Source organism: Clupea harengus, chromosome 5, assembly GCF_900700415.2.
Source record: "Clupea harengus chromosome 5, Ch_v2.0.2, whole genome shotgun sequence".
In the NCBI taxonomy this organism is placed as follows: Eukaryota; Metazoa; Chordata; class Actinopteri; order Clupeiformes; family Clupeidae; genus Clupea; species Clupea harengus.
The window spans coordinates 1,187,754-1,205,135 of record NC_045156.1 but is presented as its reverse complement, the minus strand read 5'-3'; the positions used below and the strand labels follow the sequence as shown (position 1 = coordinate 1,205,135).

The window sequence follows — 17,382 nt, the reverse complement described above, 5'->3', positions numbered from 1 at the left end:
TGAGAGAGTCTTAAAACGTCTCAATTGTCTGCTCCGTTCTGTGTGCGTCCAGGAACAGAATGGCTCACGGCAAACTGGTGTCACTTGCAGTATTAGTGACACAACGCAGACACTGAGCACTATCAGGGCCCAGACAGCCCCAGTGGAAGGCTGTCTTGTTTGCTACGTACTGCCTTTGTACTCTCGAACACTGATGTGGCTGAAACGCCATAGCTGGGTTATTTATGATGCCATTGTGGTAAGCCAAGGCTGGCTTTATTATCCCAGTATTAAAGTTTGAAGTAGACCGATCCGCAGTCTGCTTCGAACTGCTTTGAAACCCTTAGACAAGGTCGCAGAGATTAGGAACGGCGGAGAATATTTATTCAGTCTTTCACTCAGGAGGAGCTGAGCGACGTCATTGATGTGAAAGACCCAGACAGCGCACTGCCAGCGGCGAGGAGAAGCGGCCGACAAGCAGCGGAACACAACAAGTTCGACCCAGACCATTACCTGTGAGTCTTAAGTAGAAATTGAATTAAATGATTTAATTGGTCTGCATGAGAGATGGGAGACGAGGAGTAGAGTTTAAGCATGTAGCCTCCTGGAGGTGAGTGGGTTTCTTATTGCTGTTGCCTCAACCCCCCCCCCCCCCCCACACACACACACACACACACACACACACGACCCTCCAGGGCCGACCTGTTTGAGGACGAGGTGATCCAGAGCCTTCTGAGGTTCCGGCCGTGGTGGAGTCCGGAGCAGTCCCAGAACAGCCCTGCACGTGAGCACATTTCTTCCTTCCTTTCTGTTGCCATTGTGTTGCCATGGACACAGTGGTCTCATTTGCTAATTATGCCGCTCCCCCACCACCACCACCACTACTACCAACCCCACCCTTCATTTGGCTCTGGCCTCACTCACTCCCATCAAAGCAGCTCTTCGAGCCAGCAGCCCACTGTCCCTGTGCTGGCAGCTCTGTGTGTCTGTGTCTGTCTCTGTCTCTGTCTCTGTCTCTGTCTCTGTCTCTGTGTCTGTCTGTGTCTGTGTCTGTGTCTGTGTATGTGTCTGTGTCTGTGTGAGAGAGAGAGTAGGAGAGACAGACAGACAGACAGACAGAGAGAGTGAGGTGGGGTCTGGACGTGTATGTGTTTAAAAAGCCTTAAAATAAGCCTGTACCAAAGTTATGTTTCATCCAAACCTACTGACAGAGCTCATCTGCCCAGTCTCCACAGAAGTTGTGCATTTACTCTACATGTAGTGGGGCTGTTCATGAACTGGGATAGGGGCTTGCTGCCTTTCCAAGACTTCCAAGACTGAAATATTGATCTGAAATGTAAGGTGGGACTAATGGCCATCTACATGCTCAGCTCTAAGCCACCTCTCTGTCTCTTTCAGCCTCTTCCATACAAAAACTAAAGCAAATATCTCCATTGTTCCGTAACCTAAGCGGAAATGGGTCTGTTTATCTGTATAGGTTTTGAATGCCCTCCCATCAGCTCTACCAGTCAAATTTCATTCAAACCTGAACAATTTAGAGCTCTGGACTTCACAGCCTCACATGTCGAACGTCAGCCGGAAGCCCAAACCTGAACAATTTAAACCTATGTGCTAACATTACAATATGCTAACAGTAAACATTTAATTTACCATTATTGGGCAAAATTGTGATAATTATGGCTGAGATGATGGTTTTTATAGAAAATAGTTTAACATTCAGCCACTGGTGGTTGAAAACAACCGTATTGAAAATAAGCTTCTACAAATATATCAAAATGAGAAAACCCCTCATTCCTGAGCGAAAGGATCAGTGACTTATGGAAGCATAGAAGTGGACTATAATTATGCAATTCAAGGAGCTAAGCAGACCCTGTCATGCCACCAACCTCTTTCAACACTTGGCTGCCATCCTAATACCTCACTGGGTGGAGTTTGGGTGGGTTTGAATTTGGAGAATAACGTGTCCGTCATCTCACACCAGTTTGGGCCTGAGGAGCCAGAGACATGCTCAGAATGTGGCTAATGCATTTTCTGATCGAAGCATAAATCAGCTTTCAGAAAGAGAGGGAGCAGGGGAGAGAGGGAGAAGGCCAGGGAGGGAGATAGGATGTGTGTGTAAGAGAGAGGGAGCCAGAGAGAGAGGGTGTGTGTGTGTGTGTGGGGGTGTTTGATTGTGTGTGAGGGAGAGGGAAAAGGGTGGAGATGAATAATGTGTGTGTGCGCTTTGGCACAGAGAGAAACTGAGTGTGTGTGTGCATGCGTGTGTGTGTGTGTGTGTGTGTGTGTGTGTGTGAAAGACAGAGATATCACTAAGGACTTTTTAAATGTGGTCATGGACTAACATCCCTCAACAAAATAAGGTCTAACCTCTAATTTGTATAACTGAATTAGTGTACACTTACAGAGATAAACCACATATGTTTTCATTAACAAGATAATTTGTATGTTTTCCCCGATTGCTTCAGTGGCTAAGCGGTTCTCACTCCCCGTCCCCCCATCTGTGGGATTGTCATTCAACTTGACTTCTGGCAATTTTGGATTGATAATTCTTTTTTTTTTTTTTTCAATCATGCTTAGAAAAAATAGACACTGTGAAACGTTGGGATTCACTGGTGGGTCCATGACTGGTTTTTCCATGTCTGGGTATTGTGGAGGCATGCTGCGCTACCAGCATTTACCAGCAGGTGGTGGAAATATTTAAAGAGACTTGCAAGCACAAAAAAAAAAGAAAAACTTTTGTCTCGACTCGATTACCAAAAATGTGAAGTCTTGCAAGGGATCTCTGGGAGCTCGGGCCGGTGTTGAGGCAAGTCGGCATGTTTGAATCCCACTCATCCCCGTCCAGCAACAGCCCTTAACTCTAGGGAGAGATTACTCCATTTCGCAACCGCTGACCGGCGAATGTCGGAACACTCCATAGTCAGGGATAGTCAGTCATCTCCACACCCCCGTGTCTCTCCTCGAGCCATGGTCCGCGATCGCCTCCAAGTCCCCCAGCCCAGCCCAGCCCACCCCTCCCCCAATCCCCCCCCCCCCCACCTGCCAGTCGTCGGGAGGGCATCTGAAATCAATGTGGCGATCTGACGCACTTACAAAACACGGTCGCACAGTTCGTTGGCTGAAGGGCCCCTCAGGCTGTCTGTCGCTCCCACAGAGACGAGACGAGATGAGACGAGATGAGATGAGCGTGATAAAGGCTTAACGCCGCACTGCTGCTGCTGAGAGCCAATTCAATTGCACCGACCCTTCTCTCTTTAACACTCTAGCTAATTCCCCTGCGCCCTGGTGACGGAGAGAGTGAGCGTGAGAGAGCGTGTAAGAGGAAGCCAAAACACCAGAAACACGCTGCCCAGGCTTGTGTGTGTTTGTGTGTGGTAGAGGAAGGTAGGGGAGAGGCGGGTGTAGATTAAACAGATAGGGTGATTATCACAGGAGGGGTTCCATGCTGATGATCTCCAGGAACCTGTCTCGCTGCTGAGCCGAGCTCTTAGCTTCTGACAACCAGCTGTCAGTCAAACACACACACTTTCTCACACACGCACACACACACATCTCTTTCACACATTTTGACATGTCCTTCCTTCCTCTTTCTCTCTCCCTTTCTCACGGCCTCTTACTTTGGTTGTCTCTCTGCCTTTCTCTGTCCATCTCTCTCTTTCTCTCTCTCTTGCTCTCTCTCCCTTTCTTATGGTCTCATATACACAAAAAAAGGACCACTTTTGAATACGTAATTCACACATTCAGTGACACACACACACACACACACAAACACACACTAAAGTAGCTCCTTGTCATAGCTGCACATATCCAGCTCTCTCTTTGTCTCTCCCTCTCCCTGTCATTCACGCGCACACATCTGTCGTTTGCATACTCATGCAGTCACTCAGTGTGTTTACATGATGGTATAATTCGAATCTTTGCTTAGTCGGACTATGCTTTCTTTCGAGGGTAGGTGCTATTATCCCAATATACATGGCAGTGAATAAATCGAATCATTGGCCGAAAGCATGTCATATCCGATACGATAGGTGGCGCTGTTTTTATTACAACTAGTGGTGATACAGCCCTTTCCGCTTGACCTCTTCACCACTACCAATAACAACAACAGTTGATTGAGCATGAATCGCGTCTGTTCATCGGTCCAGAAATGCGTGTTGCCTCTTGGGTTGTTTGTTTGTTTGTTTGTTTGTTTCTGCCAGGCCGATGTGTTTATAAGTTACATTATTCAAAGGTGAAAGATAAAAGACGAGAGAAACGCACGCACATTCACACACGCGCGCAAATAATGGGTTACAGCCTAAACGCATTGCCCTTCTGCCAGTTGCATCAAATTGTTTTAGTACTTCTTCGCTGTCGATTTCCAAATCTGTGTGAATATTCATGAGAGCAAGTCCAGTCAGTCTTTTTGTAGATAGATACAAGACCTTCAGGACGCAATGAATGTTTGGCTAGAAATTTGCCGAACTTTCCAGGGCTTGATAAAGTTCACTGCGTAACTCATTTAGCTGTTTCCAGCTCTGTATCTGCATCTGCATCGTCAACGCTGGGCAATAGTTGTCTGTACTCCGATTTTATAGTTTCCCCATTTTAATACATTTATTATCCGATTTTATAGTTTCCCCATTTTAATACATTTATTAAAATGGGGAAACTATAAAATCGGAGTGCAGACAACTAATGCCCAGCGTTGACGATGCAGATACATATATGCGTTCATGATATATTTTTCTTCTTCTCGCGTAGCAGAAGGTACGCACAGTGCGTACGGCTGCATGCGCCACTGGAACTCTGTGCAATTAATACAATACATAATAGGCTAATTGATACAATATCTCCTCGTTTGAGTGTGGTTGTTTGAGTGCAATGGGAGTGTATGATCGATGTTGTCTATAAAGGTATTTAGGTAAAGGTATTTACGGGAAAATATCTCGATCCACCTGTCACGTCTCTGTCTTTAGAGGGCAGCGCCAAATAACTGAACACAACTAAAGTCACGCGTGCCTCGCGGCCACAATACCAAATTTTATCATATTTGATAGAATGAAGGACATATTAGTTGTGAATAGTATCACCGAGTTTGATAGGTATTGGTCAGGTAATAGCCGAGTGACAGCTGATTTGCTTTCTGATTTGACAGTACTAATTCGTGTTTTTTTTCAGCGCCAGATAACTGAACACAACTAAAGTCACGCGTGCCTCGCGGCCACAATACCAAATTTCATCATATTTGATAGAATGAAGGACATATTAGTTGTGAATAGTATCACCGAGTTTGATAGGTATTGGTCAGGTAATAGCCGAGTGACAGCTGATTTGCTTTCTGATTTGACAGTACTAATTCGTGTTTTTTTCAGCGCCAGATAACTGAACACAACTAAAGTCACGCGTGCCTCGCGGGCACAATACCAAATTTCATCATATTTGATAGAATGAAGGACATATTAGTTGTGAATAGTATCACCGAGTTTGATAGGTATTGGTCAGGTAATAGCCGAGTGACAGCTGATTTGCTTTCTGATTTAACAGTACTTATTCGTGTGTTTTTTCAGCGCCAGATAACTGAACACAACTAAACTCACGCGTGCCTCGCGGGCACAATACCAAATTTAATCATATTTGATAAAATGAAGGACAAATTAGTTGTGAATAGTATCACCAAGTTTGACAGGTATTGGTCAGGGGAGACGGCCCAGTGTTCCGAAAGCCCGATATTCCGAAATCTCAATATTCCGAAAAATAGTCCCCCTGGCAAAATTTTGAAATATTTTAAGTGGCACAAAACACTCAAAGCATTTCGTTTGCACAGCAGAGCGGAGACGCTCACCGGGCTATCACGCATATAACTTTTCCTAGGCAATATTTGTTAACTTAGCCTACTCTGGTTTTGAATATGGGGTAGGCTACCACTCATGCGAAGGAAATCACCGGCAGATTGTCGCAGGACATTACGCAGATCTTGTCAAGCACTGACAAAGCATGCATGCGTTGGCAATCATACAAACATTTTTGTATCATCGCGATGCAAATGCATGTGTATAATAATATTCTGAATTCAAGTTAATGCTTGTGAAATAAAGGCATTTTTATGTTTATGATTGTGTGATTCATTGGGATGTGCATGTGGGCAATAGTGGTTCACGTTGCTGTACTCACAATTTCGGAACAGCGGGCTGTCGGAAAAATGGGCTTTGGAACATTGCCATGGAACCTTGGTCAGGTAATAGCCGAGTGACAGCTGATTTGACAGTACTGCTGTTGTTTTAAGCAAATAAAATGTGGAACGTCCTTATACGTGTTTAAGGAGGGGTTGTAAAGGTGCTCATATCTTCGGACCTCTTCTGTTATGTTTGTTCATAATCAACAAGAATAAGCTTGTGAGACAGTCTGCAGGATATTCATAAAAAACCGTGTCATTAGTATGAACAGTTGAGACAACTTATCCCTCTTTCGTCTTCCGGGTCACGACCTGGCAGGGAGAGAGGGAGCATGCGCAAAGACGCAAAGTCCAGTTCCTTATCCAATTCACCGTTACATGCCGCAATAGTCGAACTATCAACTGGATCGGATCGAGTTATCCAGGGGTGTTAGTCCGACTATGTGCGGTCCGACTACGATCCGACTAAGGTGCTTACATGAAACGGATAATGCGATTTCAGTCCGACTAAGGCAGTTATTCGAATCCATGTAACCACGGTCACTGACACAGCTCTCCCTTAATCCTGTGAACTGCAGCTCCTTAGTATTCCTGTCAGCCTATGCTCTAGATATTGGACACAGACATAGACTGAGCTATTTAATGACACTTAAAGCACTGGGATACTAACCCACGCAATATTTTGAAGACTCGCTTGTCAGTTTCTGTCTCTTTTTCTCCCTTTCCTTCTCTCTTTCTTTCTCTTCCGCCCTCTCACTCTATTTCTCCCTCTCCCTCTCCACCTGCCTTCATCCGTCTTGTTCATACTCAGGGCTTTTCTTAGGCTTCAGTCTAAGTCTCAGTCTGGGTGATGTTTGGATCTCTGTGCTGTGCGTATCGGCCTCTATTCTTGTCCACTTCTCAGTCGCTCTCAACCTCCATACAATGAGCTTAGTACACACTCGAACTCTCGTACCTTAGTAGACTGAGCTTAACCTTGATCACAATCTTACCTTATTACACTGAGCTTATCCCTGATCACTCTCATACCTTAGTACACTGAGCTTTGCCCTAATGCAGCGGCCATGCTCTTAACCTTAAACCACCCATAAAGCTTTGACATTGTTAATACTTTAAGGTGGAAGTGTTGCCCCTGAAGGAGTTGAAAAATCTGAATTAAGGATCAGAGTTAATAATGATAGGCAATAATCAATAATCCAATGAATCTTATATTCATTTGTATTTGTTGCTTTTTAATTTGACTAAAATGTAAGAGTTTCTGGTTAAATGTCCTTTTATATCCAATGACCTGAGAGAGGTGTGATTGACTGTTTTCACCACCTCTCCTCTCTTGGTCATATCAAAGTGTCTTTGTATTCTTTATGAATACAGGCTTCTGAGACATTTGTATTAGAGAGGTAGTAGACTGATACATATTTAAGGAGGGATGGGGCTATGGGGTGACACCCCTTATGCTATGTAGGATATTTAAACTGAAACGTTACAATGGCTGACCAGATGAGACATAGGTGAAGCTTTTGAGTGAAACCTCTGTCTATCTCCCTTGATGCGCATCACTGCCAGATTAAAGCCTGTTTTTTGACTGATCATACACTAAAACCATTGCAATCACCCCTTTCCCAAGTATTCCGTCTTGGCCCCAGTTACATTGTACTTCAATTTGGTATTATGTACATACTAATAGTAAGAACACGTACAGTATATACTCAGTGTGTTGCAGGAATTGATGTGCATTGTACTATAATATTGTGTATAGTCTGAGTCGGGGATGAGTTACCACTGAAACTTGCTAGAAGTTGTTCTGCCTCGAAATGTGTGTTGCTCTCTGCTGCCTCTTTCTGACCCGGTCTTTACTTCCAAAGCTTGAATATGACGACTGTTACTGCAGCTTTCCCCAGAAGTGGTAGCATGGCACTAAGCTGTAGGCTCGACCGCTAAAATGCTATGCAGGTTGGTGTTATAAATTGTTTTTGCAGGCTGAATTTGAACACAATAAGTGGTACTTATTGTTAATAGGTGGCGTGTCGCAGTTGAGAAATGACAATGTGAAGACAGATTTTCAGAATCTTCTGTCAGACGTAGTTTTACAACAAATCTGATCTTTGTAAACATTCTGGAAAGCTGAGGGATTAGTGCAGATTCATAATAAGTGAGTCATCAGAGGCCTTCTGTTTAACCACGGAATAACCCAGTCTCATCGTTCGCTCGCTCGACTTAAAACACGCTGACGTAATCTTCGCCTCCACATGGCTGTGTTGCGTCGACTCATTTCCCAGCCATCACCGATCTGACTAGCGGCCATTGTCAGAGCTGGCTGGGGGCTCTAGTTGGCCACGTTCAAACGCATTGCACATGATTGTTTCCAGATTAGGCAGCCTTTCTCCATTTTTCAGTTTGGTTTGTAATTAACCGCTGAGTGGACAGATGTCATCTCTTCCATGAGCCATGTGTGGAGGCCAGTGTGCAGCAGAGGTCCAGCCCCGGATGTGGACGTTCAGGGAGGACTAGAGCTGAAGGATGGAGCCTTAAGCGTATGCTGCTTTCAGTGCTGCTGCTGCTGCTGCTGCTGCTGCTGCTGCTGGCAGGGTTATCCGGGGGCAACACACACACACACCCCGAGATGCCTCACGCTGAATAAGTTATAAAAGTGGTTTCACTGGTGCCCGGATCCGAGCGTGCCTGCAGCATTCTCAAACTGTCAAGTCCTTCAGTAAACTTCAGCGCCGTGATGGATGGGGAGATGACTCAATCTCACTGGTTCTCTTGCCTGCTCTCTTCTCCTTTCTTCAGTCTTTCCCCTCTCCTCTCCTCCCCTCTCCTCCCCTCTCCTCCGCTCCTCCCCTCTCCTCTCCTCCCCTTCCCCCCTCTCCTCTCCTCTCCTCTCCTCTCCTCCTCCCCTCTCCTCTCCTCTCCTCTCCTCTCCTCCTCTCCTCTCCTCTCCTCTCCTCTCCTCTCCTCTCCTCCCTCTCCTCTCCTCTCCTCTCCTCCCCTCTCCTCCCCTCTCCTCTCCTCCCCTCTCCTCCCCTCTCCTCCCCTCCCCGGGCACAGACTCTGTCTCTGTCTCTGTCTTGGCAGTTTCTCTTGCTCTGTTGGGATTTGTATTCGTATATGTTTATCTATAGACTCATGTTTGTTTCTCTCACTCGCTCCCTATTAATACATACGTAGTTTGTGTGTATTTATAAATGCATACGTATATGTTCATCTACAGAGTCATGTTTCCCTCTGGCTCTTTCTGTACATATGAAGTCTGTGTGTATGTATGTGTATATATACATACACACACACACACACACACACACACACACACACACACACACACACACACACACCACACACACACACACACACACACACATATATATATATACACACAGAGTGTGTGTGTGTGTGTGTGTATATACATACATATATATATGAGCGAGAGAGAGATACGTGTGCACTTATATGTATATCTACATAGTGGTGTTTCTGTGCCTCTTTCTGCACATATGAAGTCTGTGTGTCTCTCTCTGTCATTACTCTGCGCAGCGGGGACTGAGAGGCCAGCCTAGACGCTGAGCCTGATTTACGGCGTTTGTCCGTTTCACCTCACAGCTGTGCCAGCAATACGTCCGAGCCATCCAACCCAACCCCACACAGCCGCCCTCACTGTTCAGTGAGAGAGAAAGCGAGAGGGAGAGAGCGAGAGGGAGAGGGAGAGAGCGAGAGGGAGAGAGGGGGGGTCTGTGGCCTCCCCCCCCCCCCTCCCCACTAAAATGGACTCAGTCTGTTTTCATGCTCTGTGTTGAAGAGCTGGATATGGGCCAGTGGGGCGCAGGCTCTCCCCAGACTCATGGCTGCCTTCTCCTGGGAGGTGTGTGTGTGTGTGGGGGGGGTGCAGTGCAGTATGGAGGAGCTTTGTGTGTGTGCGTGTGTGTGTGTGTGTGTGTGTGCGTGTGTGTGTTGCTCCGCTGGGCTCCATCTCGTGCAGCTGTGGCAGTGAGGGACCCAGGTAAAGAGCAGAGGGATCTGGAGCTTGCCGTCATGCGGCAGGAATCCACTTCTCAGCACAGCCAAGGCTCTCACTGTTGGCCAAGACTATCATTGGAAACTGCTGCTGCTGTTGTGTGTGTGTGTGTGTGTGTGTGTGTGTGTGTGTGTGTGTGTGTGTGTGTGTGTGTGTGTGTGTGTGTGTGTGTGTGAGTGTGAGAGAGAGAAAGAGAGCGAGTGTATTCTAGCCCCCAGAACAGCGCCCCATGCACATCGGGGGCTCTGTATCGGGGCTTGCAGGCTGCAGAGGAGCAGGATCACTTTCAGCTGCTCTGCTCTGCTCCAAGACCCACCGAGGAGATCTGCTGACTCCAGCGCTCTCCAGCACAGGCCCTTGCCTGTTTTGGGTTTTCTTTTCTTTTTTCTTTTTTTTCTCAAACGGGTCTGGGTCCGAGCTTTGCGGCTGTCACAGTTGGCATTCCGCTCCGCTGCACTCCCCTCGACTGGCACCGTCTTCTTCTGGATTAGTTGGCTGGGTTGAGTCGACCCCGTTTGTGAAAGTCGCTCTAGTCTTTGTGCGTGTTTAAATATGTTTGGTAAATATCTGTCACAGCACAAGCCAGCGTCCTTTGTCCTCTCTGCCTGTGCTTCATTGGTCAGTCTCAAGCTTGGCATGCACTATCTAATGATAGTGTTTTCTCTCTCTCTCTCTCTCTCTCTCTCTCTCTCTCTCTCTCTCTCTCTCTCTCTCTCTCTCTCTCTGTAACTGTTGTGAAATTGTCAGTGATAGAAAGAGAAGATATCAGCGTGTAACAACAGACCTCTCACCTCTCTTAAGGTGAAGCTGCTGTTGTTGCTGGTATTGACATGTGTCCTACCCCATCATGAGTATGGAGGGGGACGCCAGACACCACTGTTGAGCCTTCTGGAAGTGTCACTGGCCTAATTCAATGAAACACTGACGAAGGAGGGTGCTCACTTGACAAGCCCTGTAAAATGATCACGAAGGCATCTTGTTCTTGTTCATCTGTTGTTTTGTTGTTGTTATTGTTTTTGTTATTGGGTATGAGCACTTGCATATGACAGTAAGAAGTTTGGCTGCTGCAGGAAGTCCCCAACCAATAATTTTCCTGTGTATAACTAAAAAAATAAAAAAGCAGTTAGGAGGATGACAAATGGGCTGGCTGGCTCCACTCGCACTGTTTCTGTCCCATGAGGCATCTGTGAGGACTGAACGTCACCCCCCTGCCACTCTCTCTCTCTCTCCCCCCAGCAATAGAGTTCTCGGACGAGGACAAGGAGCAGATGAGGAAGTTCACCAACCGCTCGTACCTGCTGGACAAGTCGACCCGCTACCACGTGTGGCTCAGCCTGGTGGACATCATCCTGGCCTACGCCTACGAGATCCGCGTCACGGAGGGAGAGCACAGCGTGAGTCCCTTCACACTCCTCTCAAATGGCTTACACTGGACTACAGTGTATATTGTCTTACAGTGGGCTCATAAGACTGGACTTTGAGCGTGACATTGAACTCTCACAGTACCTATATATATATATATCAAAATGTACGGGAGAATAATTGTTTGTTATTGTAGGGTGTAAAAATAGCATTGTCTGTGTGTAGAGCTTGAGCCAGGACTGTAAAGAGCTGTTGAAGGCATGAAATAGTGTTAAGACTTTGAACAGGTATCCATGATGTTGATGTTTGTATAAGGTCAGTTAGCTTACAGTCACAAAGGAATGCTGCACACTGGGAGAGTGGATTTTCACCCTCACCTCAAGATCACCTAGTATGTGAGCTTGAATGGGGGCAACTTTGTGTCAACAACCCAAGTAGGGAAGGCAATGCAAGAAACAGAAGTTCGTCTAGGAAAATGTCAAAATGGCTGGATCTAAATAGAAAAGGGAGCTATAATTCTTAAGCGCCCCAGAAACCGCATAGGAAACATAACATTTGCACTGTCACCTGACTGAAGTGTGTGTACTTTTTTGGCAAGTATGTGCGTGCAGTATTCAGCAATTACTCAAGAATAGCCCCGGCTGGAATGCTCTCCTCAGTGCTTCCCTCTCTGGCCAGGCTCCGGGGCGAATGTTTGAAATCACAGAGGGAGGCAGCTGCCTTGTGGTCAGACTGTGACCCCACACGCGCTGAGCGACGCATTCCTCCCCATTACACACGGGCTCAGGGGCCCGGCCTCCACCCAGAGCGCTGATAAAGGCATTAGCTCCAGCCCTGCCTGCCTGCCTGCCTGCCTGCCTGCCTGCCTGCCTGCCTGCCTGCATAGCTCTGGCCTTATGCTGTCATGAGCTCCATACTGAAGCTTGATAATGTAATGGCTTTACAGTGTGGATGCCAGTCAGTCAACAAGCCAGTCAGTCAGTAAGTCAACCAGTCAGTAAGTCAACCAGCCAGTCAGTCAACCAGCCAGTCAGCCAGCCAGCCAGTCAGACAGCCAGCCAGCCAGACAGTCTATATTGCCCCCACCAATCTATATTTACTGTTGAAAGTGGATGCCCCCAGGGGAAGCTTGTGTGTCTTATCTGGGGGGGGTGTGGGGGGGTGAAGACAAGGTGTAGAGTTTGACACTTGCAGAGAATGACAGCCCAGATGGCCTGACCCTCCTTCTCTCTCGGCCACCCCTGGCCCCTACATGCAGGTGGAGTCTCCCTGGAATATCCGCAAGCTCAGCGGGACCCTGTGCTGGCTGGAGGTATGTGAGAGTTGACCACACACACACACACACACTTACATACGTGATCAATACATTATTGCATAGTGAGTTCTTCACTGCTCTTGCACAATCCTGTCCCGTCCCCCCCCCCCCCCCCCCACACACACACACACACACTTGAACTCCCCGACCGCAGTTCAAACGTCTGCAAATATTGACCTGTGCTCACTGTGTCTCAGCCAGTCACCGTGAGCTTGTAAGACGCTATCGACCCGGTCGCGTCTGACTTGGCAGTTGATGCTTTACCTCTCCATCTCTGGGGCAGATCAGATCCTATATTTAGTGGGGGTTTCTAGATCTCATGGTCTCCTGGACGTGGCCCTGCTGGTTAGAGAGTGTCTGTTTCCCCCTGCTGCCTTAACTTGTGGTGTCGGTTCTGTGTTGCTCAGGGCTGGAGTAATGAAGCAGAGGCCAGGGGCTATGAGTTGGAGCAGGTGCACCACTCCACCACAACCCCCCCACCAGACACACGCACACACGCACACACGCACACACGCGCACACACACACACACACACACACACACACACACACACACATACGCATGCACACACACACACACACGCACACACACACACACACACACACACACACACACACACGCATGCACACACACACACATACACACACACACATACACACATACGCATGCACACACACACACATACGCATGCACACACACATACACACATACACACACACACACACACACACACACACACACACACACATACGCATGCACACACACACACACACACACATACGCATGCACACACACACACACACACACACACACACACACACACACACACACACACCCGACAGGAAGGTAGAGGTGGAGGTTGGGGGGTTGGGGGCTGGGGAAGAAACAACTGTTAGCCAGCCTCTCAGCTTGTTCTTTTTTTTTTCAATTCTGTAGACATTGTTCCTCTATGTGTGTGTCTGAGTCAGAGAGAAAGCTGCATAGATTGCAGTCTCTGTGTGTGTGTGTGTGTGTGTGTGTGTGTGTGTCTGTGTCTGTGTCTGTGTCTGTGTGTGTGTGTGTGTGTGTGTGTGTGTGTGTGTCTGTGTGTGTGTGTGTGTCTGTGCGTGTGTCTTGGCTTACACGGCGGGGCAGCACAAGCCCTTAATCCCTGGCATTTTCGCAGCAGATCGCACAATGAGGGCCAGTAATCGGACGCCGCTGTTCAGGCATGAGAGCTGGCACTTTACTGTAATGGTGATAATGGGGGAGGTGGTAATGACATCCTCCAGCTGCCTGCAAGGCGCTCACCCACCCGTCCTCCCCTCATCACTCCCACACACACACACACTCCCACACTCCCACACACACACACACACACACACACACACACACCTCATCTCTGACTGACAGGATGGGCTCTTCCCTCCCTCCTTCTCCATCTCCTCTGCTCTTTGTCTATGTCTGTCAGTGTCCCTGTCTATAGACGCTTTTGGACCAGAGGAACTTTTTCACAGTTCTGCTGGAGGAAGTTCCCCCTTTTTGTCTTTTGTGTGTTTGCTTTGTGCCCTTCTTCCTCTCTCTCTCCCTCTCTCTCTCTCTCTCTCTCTCTCTCCCTCTCTCCCTCTCTCTGCTCTGCTCTTCTGTGTCTCTACTATCCCAGAGCCTCCCACTCACTCTAACCTTTCATGCTCTCATCTTTCATTCACAAAAAAAAACCTGCACTCTCTTTTTCCCCTCAGAACTAGCCCCCCGTCTGTTTTCTCTCTCTCTCTCTCGCTCGCTCTCACACACGCTTTCTTTCCTCCATTGTCTTTCTCTTCCGTTGCCAGCTGTTTACTCCCAGGCACAGATCACCCTTTTTTTTTTCCCCAGAGCCTCTTCACACCACGCTTTAATAGCCCACAGGGAGCTCATGAACCATGATGCCATGCTTGGATGACTCTGCACACACTATTAACAAGCAACACACAACGACCAGGAAGACGGAGAGAAAAAGAGAGAGGGGGGGGGGGGGGGGGGTGAGACAGAAAAACTAATTTTCTTAAAGGTCTTTTTTATTTGTTTTGTATCCTTCTTTCTTTTCCTCCCTCTCTGCCCACTGGCTGGGAGAGACTCTGGACTGGAGGGGGCGATTAAGGACTGCCAGCAGTTAAGACTGCCATTCCAGAGGTGTTTAAAAGTTCCTCTCCTATTTACCCTCCATAAAAGGGAAGTCGTTAGAAGCAATTAGAGCGCAAATCGCTGCAATTAAAGGAGCGCGGCAGCTCTCTCGGCTGAAGGAGAAGCCAGCAGCACACAGGCTAGAAAGTTGAGGGTTGCTGTCTGGCTTTGTTTACAGTCGCCCCAACCCCCCCCCCCCCCCCCATCCATTTAGTCCGTTGTGAAGTGCCTTGTTGTTTGTTTGTGACGTCCTGTCTCCGTGTGTGATTTCCCAGACTTACCACTCGCTGCAAGACGTCTTGGTGTCGTTCGGCAGGAGGGCAGTGTCGTACCCCCTGTACCGCCACTTCTCTCTAGTCACCTCGGCGATACGAGACGCAGCGCGGATCTTCCAGACTGGTGAGTTGACACCTGAGCTCCCCCTCCTCCACTGCACACACACACACACACACACACCCCCGAGGCTTCGCTCACAGGGCTCAGTCCGGTAAGCAAGACTACATTCAGCGCTTGGCCTCTGGCCACCAAGCCACAGCCAAGGAGCTCGTTTTGTGGTTTCCTCAGCCAAGCTTTGGAAACCTCTCTCTTTTAAAGCGGGTGTTTATTCCACTGCACGGGCCTGCACACTGTGAACCCCGCTTTGTTTGACTGTTTTTCTGTGCATTCTCTCGTTTATCATGGCCGCATTCTATTTTATGAGACAATTTCATCGCGAACAGTCAATAATCTGATGCGTATGTTATGCGCATAATAAGCCTTTCCTCAAGGACAGGATGCAGCTTGTCTTCCTGAACATGCTGCTTGGTAGTCTTAGGCAGGCGCGTGTGTGTGTGTGTGTGTGTGTGTGTGTGTGTGTGTGTGTGTGTGCGTGTGCGTGTGCGCTCGCGCACGCGCTAAGTGAGTTAGTCTCCTTCGGTGAGCGACTGAGCTGCCTCTCAGGACGAGCGAGAGTGAGATGTGCCCAGCGTGAACCATCTCGCCCTCCCCCCCCTAATCCTCTCCCGCTCTGCAGGCAGCAGTAGAGGCGGCGGCAGCACGGGCTGCCAGGAGCCCCAGCGCGTGCCGTATTTGAGAGATTTCAACCGCACGGGCTGTTGACTTTCATATCGGTGGGTGGGTGGGTGGGGGGGATCCCGGTCCAGCCGAGAAGCGGTGCTCCGTGCTGCTTGACTAGGGCTACACATAAGTGTTGATTTTTGTTTTAATGCGCTGGAGAAGAGTCCAATTTAGAGGGCATTTAAATTCCTGGATTTGCATCTACAAGCCTCATTTAGTAAGCAGGGGGAGTTGGTGGTGGTGGTGGTGGTGGTTGTGATGACCGTGGGGGGGGGGGGAGAGGGGGAGATGGTGAGAATGAGGAAGAGAGTGAGCGCTAGAAACATGTTGAATGTGAGTGCATGCATGCGTCCGTCCGCGCTTGAGCATCCATCTCCATTACCCTCATTATCAATCAGCCCGCTCCGCGCTGCACACGTGCCACGATTAACCCTTCTCCAAGCAATTACCCTGTCAGCTGCTCCACTCTGGAGTATTATGGATATTTAAGAGGTGCACCAAGAGATGCATTGGCGGTGCATTTGCCATCCTCCTCCTCTGTAGTCCATGTTGTGCGGGTGGTGGTGCTGGATCACAGCTCGTTACGTGCCGAGACCAGTGCGCTCACCGCAGGAGGGGGGGGGGGTCACATTAGAGAGCCACTCATCTGTGGACGTGTGTGTGTGCGGTAACGGTTTGCGGTCGTGTCATGTGAGCCGGTGGGAGAGATGTGTTTCGCTCTCCGCCCCAGTGCAGCGTGGTTATTAGGCCCTGATTGATGTGGGCAGGGTGTGTGTGCGCCTGTGTGGCCGCGGCCGAGGAGCGGGCGACTGAGTGAGCACGATCTGCTCTTGCACAACAGTGGCTACAGCCCAGTCTCCATCGCCCCTGCTGCCACCAGTGCCTCTCCTCCTCCTCCTCCTCCTCCTCCTCCTCCTTCTGCTCGTTCCAGCTCTTCCCCCCTGAGCGCTCCAGTGCATGATTAACTGGCTCATCTTGTCATCAAAGCACAAAAAAGGGGAAGGAAGAAGGGAAGAGTGCAGAGAGAGAGAGAGAGAGAGAGAGGATGAGAGACAGCTCCGCTCCGCTCTGCTCTGTGGACTGCAGGCGCTGTAGGCTCGTTTGGGCCTGTGATGAAACAAAAGCAGCTCCCAGGGACTGGTCAGAAGAAAAGAGAGAGAGAGGGATGGATGGCTGCACTGCACAGCAGGGGGAAGGAGAGAGAAGGGGGGGGGGGATTCTTGCTGCAGGCCCTTTAGTTGAAGGCTTTCTCACTCTCTCTTTTTTCCCCCTCCCTTTCTCTCTCCCTTTCTCTCTCCCTTTCTCTCTGTCTCGAAACAACCCCTGCTTAAATGGGAACCAAATGTTTGTGTAAGGCTTTCCTCA

At 48.6% G+C, this 17,382-nt stretch overlaps 1 protein-coding gene across 2 annotated transcripts in view; it reads left to right on the top strand.

The window, feature by feature from the left end:
• Window positions 1-17,382, top strand: part of shq1 (SHQ1, H/ACA ribonucleoprotein assembly factor) — a 38,969-nt gene that overhangs the window by 4,714 nt on the left and 16,873 nt on the right. Inside the window, exons 6-10 of one of the 2 annotated variants that reach the window (XM_031567240.2) lie at window positions 382-494; window positions 675-763; window positions 11,385-11,536; window positions 12,763-12,816; window positions 15,237-15,360. In XM_031567240.2, coding sequence (XP_031423100.1) covers window positions 382-494; window positions 675-763; window positions 11,385-11,536; window positions 12,763-12,816; window positions 15,237-15,360 — 532 coding nt within the window. Of the gene's footprint in view, window positions 1-381; window positions 495-674; window positions 764-11,378; window positions 11,537-12,762; window positions 12,817-15,236; window positions 15,361-17,382 lie in introns of both variants that reach the window. The other variant, XM_031567239.2, reaches the window with a different exon arrangement.